The sequence below is a fragment of the Sorghum bicolor genome, chromosome 4 (genome assembly GCF_000003195.3).
Source record: "Sorghum bicolor cultivar BTx623 chromosome 4, Sorghum_bicolor_NCBIv3, whole genome shotgun sequence".
Classification (NCBI taxonomy): Eukaryota; Viridiplantae; Streptophyta; class Magnoliopsida; order Poales; family Poaceae; genus Sorghum; species Sorghum bicolor.
Genome location: NC_012873.2, coordinates 51,351,360 through 51,360,165, shown reverse-complemented (window position 1 = coordinate 51,360,165; position 8,806 = coordinate 51,351,360). Strand labels below are relative to the sequence as shown.

The 8,806-nt window shown below is 42.4% G+C and overlaps 1 protein-coding gene across 2 annotated transcripts; it reads left to right on the top strand.

The window, feature by feature from the left end:
• LOC8059624 (copper transport protein ATX1) lies at nucleotides 214-2,066 on the top strand. 2 transcript variants are annotated; one of them, XM_002453884.2, is made up of 3 exons: nucleotides 214-750; nucleotides 1,252-1,327; nucleotides 1,509-2,066. In XM_002453884.2, exons 1-3 carry the CDS (start codon nucleotides 739-741, stop codon nucleotides 1,760-1,762), a joined length of 342 nt encoding a protein of 113 aa, XP_002453929.1. In that variant the 5' UTR covers nucleotides 214-738; the 3' UTR covers nucleotides 1,763-2,066. The 2 variants fall into 2 exon arrangements, with proteins under 2 accessions (XP_002453929.1, XP_021314850.1); XM_021459175.1 differs by having other exon boundaries at nucleotides 482-750; nucleotides 1,240-1,327.

Genomic DNA, 8,806 nt, shown 5'->3' with positions numbered 1-8,806 from the left:
GGGCTGTAAAGCGAGGCGATGGATGGCCAACAGGCCGGCCAGGCCAACGAAAATCCCCGGCGGCTGAGTCGGCAAAGATGCCGCTGCTTGCATTGGTGCCTGCCCAGCCCAGGCACCGGTAGCTGGGTACCACAAGAGCCAAGAAGGCAACCTCTTCTTATCCAAGACACAAAACGAAGCTTAATTACCGCTCTCTTCGCTTAAACTCAATCCATTCAGCAATATTTATCTCTTATAACAAATCAACAAATAGTGATCAGAAATGTTTATCAGAGCGAGACGGCCGGCTGGCAGGTATGGAGGAGTACTAGTACTACAGCTGCTACCACTAGTCCACCAGCAGTTGTACTGCACACGGGGGGCGGTGTACTTCCGGTACTAGCGTACTACACCGCGAGCGGAGGGCGCGAGGCCGCCCGGCGCGGCGCAGGTCAGGTCAGGCATCTTGGGCAACAGCAACAACCGGGCCTGCTTTTGAGCTCTCTCTCTCTCTCTCCCCCATCCGTGCTTTGTGCGTGTCTGGTGCGCGTCCACCTATCGGGGTCACCGGCCGGCTTCTGCTTTCTTGCTACGCCACCGCGCCTCGTCTATTTATGCAGTCCCCCGATCCATGAAGCCGGGCCACGCCGAGGTCGAGAGTTGTCGACGACGTCTGCCGGTAGTCCTCCCTGCTAGCTCCTCCTTGCCGGCTGCCACGTGATCTTGGGTTACTCTCGTCTCCGTCGAGAGCCGTGAGCCATGGCCGCTGAGGTAACCAACACTGCCTCCTCATGTATATAGAATGGGTTCTCTCAATCTGTAAAATTACTACTTTTTTATGGTCGATTTAGGGATTTAGAATTAGAAGCAAAGCAAGTACACAACATTAGGAGAACACAACTAACTGCCTCAGTTAATTTTCTGAGTTTTTCAGATGGTAGGACAACACATTCGAGTTTCTAATATGCTAGTAATATTTGATTGTTTGGAACCAGAGCTAGCTAATTAATGTTAATTTCACAGGTCTGATTATCTTAGTTTTCTCTCAGTTCTTGATGTGCATGGACATTCAACCCATTGATTAATGTTGGGAACGAGAGCTAGCTAATTAATGTTAATTTCACTGGTCTGATTATCTTCGTTTTCTCTCAGTTCTTGATGTGCATGGACACTCAACCCCTTGATTAATTTTTGTGCTGGTGCCATATATGATATGAGAGCCTAATTAATATGATGTTTCGCTGGTCTAATTGTCTCCAGTTGACAATGCAGACTGTTGTCCTCAAGGTTGCTATGTCATGCGAGGGTTGCGCCGGGGCGGTCAGAAGAGTGCTCTCCAAGATGGAAGGTGTTTTTTTTCACTGTAATTTCTACACAAAGTCTTAGTGTCTTATTAACAGACCTATTGATTCTAAGAAACCCTAATAATCAATCATCACAATGTTAAAATGCTGATGCATTACCAGCTTACCACCCGTGGATATGATCGAGTGACCTACCTCTTACGACGCTTGTTCTTCTCGAATCAGGAATTGAGACCTTCGACATAGACCTCAAGGAGCAGAAGGTGACAGTCAAAGGCAATGTCAAGCCTGAGGACGTCTTCCAGACGGTTTCCAAGTCGGGGAAGAAGACCTCCTACTGGGAGGGCGAAGCCGTAGCCCCGGACGCTTCGGCTCCAGCAGCAGCAGAAGCAGCTCCCACCACCGCGGCAGAAGCGCCTGCGGATGCTGCTGCTGCTGCTGCTGTGCCAGAGATAACCCCAGCCAAAGCTGACGCTTGATCGACACACTATTGCTCACATGTGATGCTGCGATTCCTAAACCTTATAGAAATAGCTGGGGAAAACGAGTCTTGATGAGGTTTGCATCATGTTGCTGCCGGTCTAGCAAGTGACTAAGAATAATGGAATAAATGATAACCCAGTGTGTGTATGATTTCCATTATGATGAACACATCCCCTGCAGGGATTGTTGTTCAGTAGATTTTACTTCTACCGTGGCTTTGGAGTTCCCCCAAAACAATACTTGTTCAAGAACTTCTTCTCTGACAGAAAATAACATGAGTGCAGTTCATGCTTTATCTTCTAAGTGTTCCCTCTTAATTAATTAATGAAAAATGTGCTTGGGCAGGGTCGCTTACTTGACTTCATATGCTTAGGCGCTGTTTGGATTACATCAGTAGAGTATTAAATATAAACTCACTACTAAAAAAATATTTATCGCAACCTCGCAGCCCCGGTGGACGCTCAACTTCCTCTCCCTCCCTCTCGCAGCTTCCTATCCAGTCAGGGCTGGCCCTAGGCGTGAGGTCCAAGGCTTGACGACGAGCTGCGGCAACATAGTTCTGAGGTACCTTAGCTCTCCCCATCTCTCTCTTTTCATCTGTTCATCTCCTTCACTCTCTCCCTCACCGGTGCTAAGATCTACGGTGGTAGCGGGCCGATCCATGGTGGCTTCACGTGGAAGAGCCTCCCAACGGCGGGTGCTTACAACAGAGGTGCCTCAGCACTCCCTCCCTCCCTAGGATCCGCCAACCGGTGCTTAGATCCAGCGTCGGTGGTGGCAGTGATCTATTGGGCTTAGCGGGCCCGTCGATGGGTTCGATGGGCTCGTCGATGGGCTTTTTATTTTTTTGATTTATTTATCGAGACGGGCAATAAAACGTCTCCGTTAATAACTGTGACCTTTGTTCGGAGGCGGTTGTCTTTGCCTGCCTCCAAAAAAAAACAACCGTCTCCGTTAAGTTTATTGTAGTAGTGACTATTTATACGAAACTAAAAACACAGCTACAGAGTAATTTACGAGACGAATTGTTTGAGCCTAATCAGTCTATGATTAGACACTAATTATCAAATAAAACAAAAGAGCTACATTACGTATTAAACTTTAACACCTCCAACCAAACACGTACCCCTTACTTATTACTTGAGTGGCAAAATATCGAGAATACGCCCGAGAGAGCTGCGTATTTGCATTAAGAAATACGCATTGACAAGATAAAATGAAAAAGTTTGTTACAATGCCAGGAGTACACGCACCCACAACACTAAACGCTGTAGATTGTGATCACTTAGGCAGATGAAAACAATAAAAAACAACAAAGAAACGCACACGCTAATAAGAGTTCCTCATCGCACCCAGGCTACTGGGCTGAAGTTCACACAAGTGACCTGCGCCAGCATGAATCCAAAGGTCTGCTTCGCTTAGAATGTGCTCGAAGCTGGAGGGCTCGGGGTTAGCTAGAGGAAGCTGTATCCTTGACCATCTTAAATCATTCATGGGTGATATTTGGCCAAGTATGAGAAACATTGAGGTATGAGATACTTCTTATGTATGGACGAATCATATGAGTCGTATCCTCGTTTTTTGAGTGGGTAAAACATATACCTCTACGGAGTTTTGACTAGTATTATATATGCTCTTCGACATATATAATCACGTTATGTGACTTCTAGCTTATCTGAGTAGTATGCACGATGAAAGGCTTGTGGAATATCGATCGAGTTCCAACAAGGTGCTTAGTTATTTATGCTCATTCAGCCATGCTATGTTTAGAAATTAGATGACAAAAAAACTTTTACTTATTGCATAAATGCTTTTATGCGAAAACTAGCAAGATGCTACTCCTTGCTAAAGCCATTTATTTGCTAAAGCGAAGATAAAATGAAAACTAGCAAGGAAGGTTTTAGCAAGGAAGTGCGTGGTACCTAAATTTAAATAATAAGGATCATGCAAATGGCTTTAGCAAGGAAGTAAAAGTTGTGTACTCCTTTGGATACAAACTGTTTCATTTTATCTTGCTAAAGCCATTTGCATGATCCTTATTATTTAAATTTAGGTAAGGCCTGATAATAAGTACCTTCTTATAATCAAGATGTACCTTATTGTACTCAAGATGCTACTCTAAGTTGTTTTGCAAGTGCGAATGCCCCTGTTTAAGGTTTTTCCTATGCCCTAGATCCCTCGACACACTATGAGTACTAGATGGTCGGTGTATTAATCTTAGGCCCTTAGTACAGCATGGCTCATGGCCTCATTGGCACCTTATGCACCAATTTTAATAAACTTACGAGTAGTTGGATATGTGGATGTTAAACAGATGTTGTAAACTTGGATTGTGGTTTCATAATTGAACCTATACGAATTATGTGTGTGTCTCATGTGACATGATCCTTGATGAAGTTTGTCAAGTGTGTTAGCATGGATGATGCTACAAGAGGACAGTCGGGTTACCTAGATTAAGTTGAGTGTAGGTTAGTGAAGATAACTTAACTTAGTCTCATTGATTGAAGGGCTCTCGCAACTATGTTCCTAGGCAGCCACAATTTAAAGGGGGGAACAACAAGTGTTGCCCAAAGTGGCCATAATAATTAACCAATTAACATGGCCAGTTGTACTAGTCATAACATAGGTAATTAAATACGACTAGTTGGGCTAGTTGCAGCATAAGCCAAAAATAGACACTGACACCTCAACCTAAAACAAGATAGAGGCCAGGAGCCAGGAAATGCCAAGTCAGTCCACTCAAGACCACTTGCCATGGGCATAAACATCTCCCTAGCCTTGATAAATCCAAACATCCTCCTTGGCAACAAGCCACTATTGTCCTTATGTCACACATCCATAGTCAGTGAAACTCTAGTCAGAAACCGAGAGAAGAAGACAATACTACACCAAGAAGGTGACCTGTCATGAAAGTGTCGCGTAGTACCACATACTGTATATTGATCAAAAGGTTCCAATGAATCAGGCCCGCACAGCCTCTTCCTTGAAAACAAAACACGCCTAGGTCTCACCACATCTGCCACTGAAGTTCCACATCAAGGTTTTATTTTTGTACTGCCATCAAAAGGATGTGTAATGCCACCCCACAACCTCAAGATCTCCACCTTCTTCTAAGCTTCTTCTAGTCTCGACTACACCACAAGAATAGCCACCCAGAAGCCTCCAGAGACATTGATGTACACATTCACCATCGACAGGCTAGCATGCCAATGCTACCACTTGTGCCATCTTCGATGATAACCTGCACCAAACTAGCCCCAACTAAGCCAGGCTACCCACCACTGACTACTGCAAGTTGTGTTTCCAAGAAGTCATCACTGTTGCAAGCACCAATATTACAATGTTGTTTTGCACCACATTTGTCGTGATTCACTACAAGCAAACCTGGTTGACAAGAGTATGACAACCTCAAACAACTACCACACTAATCATAAACTAACTTCTATTGCTACCCTGCATGGCCGACACCTCAACACATAGAGATTCGTCGTTCACTATGTTGGATGTAGCCACATGTGCCAACTACATGTGGCCAAACTCCAAAGTCACCAAAACCTCACACAAAAGTATCCACCATCATAGCCAAGCCTCCATGCACAACCCTCCCCACTACAACCACACACCCTGACCCTCACCAACATGCCACTGCTCCAAGCCCGCATCAATAATCTCTACCATAGTGGCAACAATCTTGTTGTAGCAGCACACCCCCTTGCTCCATCCACATCCTTCAGACATGCAGTCTCCATTGCTACCACCACCCTCCATAAACATCAAGCTATAAGCCTAGCGACAGCTCAACCACAGCAAGCAATAGCCTAAATGGGAACACCACCAAGAAGCCAAAAAATGACTCTGGAAAGTAGGGAGGACACCCCTTGCATGGGCCATGAATATCAGAATCTCTAAGCCATCATGCTATCTAGGAGGATGTGGGATGCCAACATGTAGATCTACAAGTACGTCCTCATTCGTAGGACATTGGATCTAGGTGTGGAGGCCTCAAATCCAACTATTACGGCCTAGGTCAGTTGTAGGCCTTGTTGTGGTAGCATGAAGGAAGTTGCAGTGTGTGCTCCTTGGGGATAGCAGAGGAAGCCACTACATAGGCTCTCGACACCAAGCTCGAGCAGTAGCAAGATAGAGTATGGGAAGAAGGGATCTAGCAATGTGGAGGCCTAGCTCGCTGCCCTTGTCACCCAAGAGTGATATGAGAATAGAAGGGGGTTTGATGTTATGTTTTTTTATCTATTTAATTTATAAAATTTTTTGCAGTTACATAATTAGGCAATTTCAATATATGGCTAAACTTTGGATTAGCGATAAAGGTCACTTCAATGAATAGTGGTTTTCTTTAGTGGTCATTTTGCCTATTTGAAAACTAGTAAATGCATTATGATTCTAGGACTTGGTATTGTTGTTGCACTTAAGACATGGTGAAAAACTAGATGCTCATGTTCTTGATGATTGCACTCCTAGAATATTACAACACATGGGGTGAGAAGACCTTAACCATGCAGTCGAAGGCCATCTATTGGAGGACTAGTGCAATTGACAAACAATATGGAACTATGAACACCTACTACCAAGAGGGAAAACTCACCTTGTTGAGGGAACGAGAAGAGATGATAAGATATCATAGACTATGGCACATCTAATCAGCACCCTTCCTATTACATGGATCTATGTCTCACCCAATTAAGCATCTACATCATTAAATCCATCTAGCACTAACACAAACATAAAAATTAGGGATAACAAAATCTATATATAGGGTGAAATCACCTTATTATGAGCAAAGCGTCTATGATACTACACCGCATGAATCAAAAAGGGATAGTGTGTGGCATGAAGCAGAAGCTCCTGAATTGAATGAAGTGTTAGTGCGAATGGCATATATCATGCTGGCATGTGCACCAATAAGAGACCCAGCAAGAGTGAACGTAGCGGCAGATGAGGAGTAAAAGGAGCGACGCATGGGAGAGAAGGTTTGATGCACAGGGAGGGAGAAATAAACAACGGATGAGGAGCGGTGCATGGGCAGGGTTGAAGAGAAGAGGGATGAAGAGAATGGAGAAGTGCTTGGCTCAAGATGGTTCAAGAGAGCAAGATATTTGGTGTATAATAAATTTTTGAGACGCTGAAATCCCTGATAGGTATTGGAGGGTCAAAATGATTTTCATCGCTGTAGCCACCATGGCTAATGTGTAGTGGCAGAGGCAGAATTTCGAACCTGGGTGTTTCCACTTCCGTATAAAAAATTGAATCCATAGATACCTCACAAAGTGGTCTAGTTTGGGAAGGTAGAAGTTTGGAAAGCAAGTCAAAAGGCTATTTATTTGATCTTTTTTGGGTTGCAGTCAACGAAAATTGCACAGGATATTGCACATACACATTTATATATAACTATATATATACATGTATATATATGAAAGTACCCTAGAAAAATTAGGTATTCCTAAGAATATTGGGGAATACCTTTAGATCCGCCCATGCTAATAAGGGAGTGTCACGAATTTCTTGACTGTAAATGGTCCTCTTACTATCCGTGTGTGCTCTTTATCGTAGAAAAAGAAGCGCATACTTTGTTTGTTTGCTAGGCATTATACTGCCTTACTAGACTGCGATAGCAAGTTGAGTGTTACGTTCGAATATCAAGCAAGTTATAATCGAGGCTTGCATAGACGAAGCTTGCTTTTTCCTATCTAAGAGCCAATTTAGCTTTCCTAGGTTGTTACCAAAGCCAGTGAGACAAGACAAGCTCGGCAAAACGACCATTGTTTAGTTCCTCAAAAGATTTTGTAAAATTTTTTAGATTTTTCGTCACATCGAATCTTACGACACATGTATAGAGCATTAAATATATATAAAAAATAACTAATTATATAATTTATCTGTAATTTGCGAGATAAATCTTTTAGAGTAAAGTCCATCACCGGTCCCTAAACTTGGTCCCTAAACTTGTTCGGATGTGTTATTACGGTCCCTAAACTCGCAAAACGACCGTTTAAGTACCTAAACTTGTTTGGTTGTGTCATCCTGGTCCCTAAACTTAAAAAACTCCCATATAGTCCTCAAACTTGTTCAATTGTGTCATCCCAGTCACTAAACTTGTTTTTAAATCTCATATGGGTCAAAACACGGCGAATCTAAAAACTCTCTATTGAAAAATAATTTATAACTTTTCCATATCAACTTAAATGAAGATAAACTTTATATTATAATTATAATCAGCAACATGATCTACAACTTTGTAGTTGAAAAGTTTTAAAATTAAAATTGTTTAGGGTCCCAAAATATTTTTTGTAAGTTTACAGATTTTGAAATTTAAAATTTAAAATTTAAATTTGTAACACAAAAAGACTTCAAATAAAAAACTTTTCAACTACAAAGTTGTAGATTGTGTTGAGGACACAACTTTGGTATTAAGTTAATTTTCATTCGAGTTCATATGAAAAAGTTATGAATTATTTTTTGATATAAAGTTTTTAGATCACTTTGTTTTGACCCACATGAGACTAAAAACCAAGTTTAGGGACCAGGATGACACAACTCAACAAATTTGAGGACCTAAACAGGTGATTTGTAAGTTTAGAGACCGGAATGACATAAGTGAATAAGTTTAGGGACCGAGATGACACAGACGAACAAGTTCGAGAACCTCAACGATCGATTTACGAGTTTAGAGACTGGGATAACACAACAATACAAATTTAGCGATTGTGGTGGACTTTATTCAATTTTTTAAATCTAATTAGTTCATAATTAAATAATATTTGTTAAATACAAACGAAAATACTACTATATCTATTTTGAAAAAAGTAGAACTAAACGAGGCCGAAACATGCCCGTCACTCGCTGAGGCTACTTCGAGGGCGAAGCGTCGCCGTACAAATGCATCGAAGGCCGGAAGGAAATATCTGCCTCAATACGTGGGCCTTGGTCGATATGGGCTGGAAGCCTAGAAATAGATGACCCACATCATAAGGCCCAGGAATGGAGAGCCCATCTAAACCTTATCAGTTATCCCCGTCGTCCTC

Excerpts from the sequence above, each read along its gene's own strand:
- LOC8059624 (XM_021459175.1), top strand. Across the intron at positions 1,328-1,508 it reads AGTGCTCTCCAAGATGGAAG|GAATTGAGACCTTCGACATA; the intron begins GTGTTTTTTTTC and ends TTCTCGAATCAG.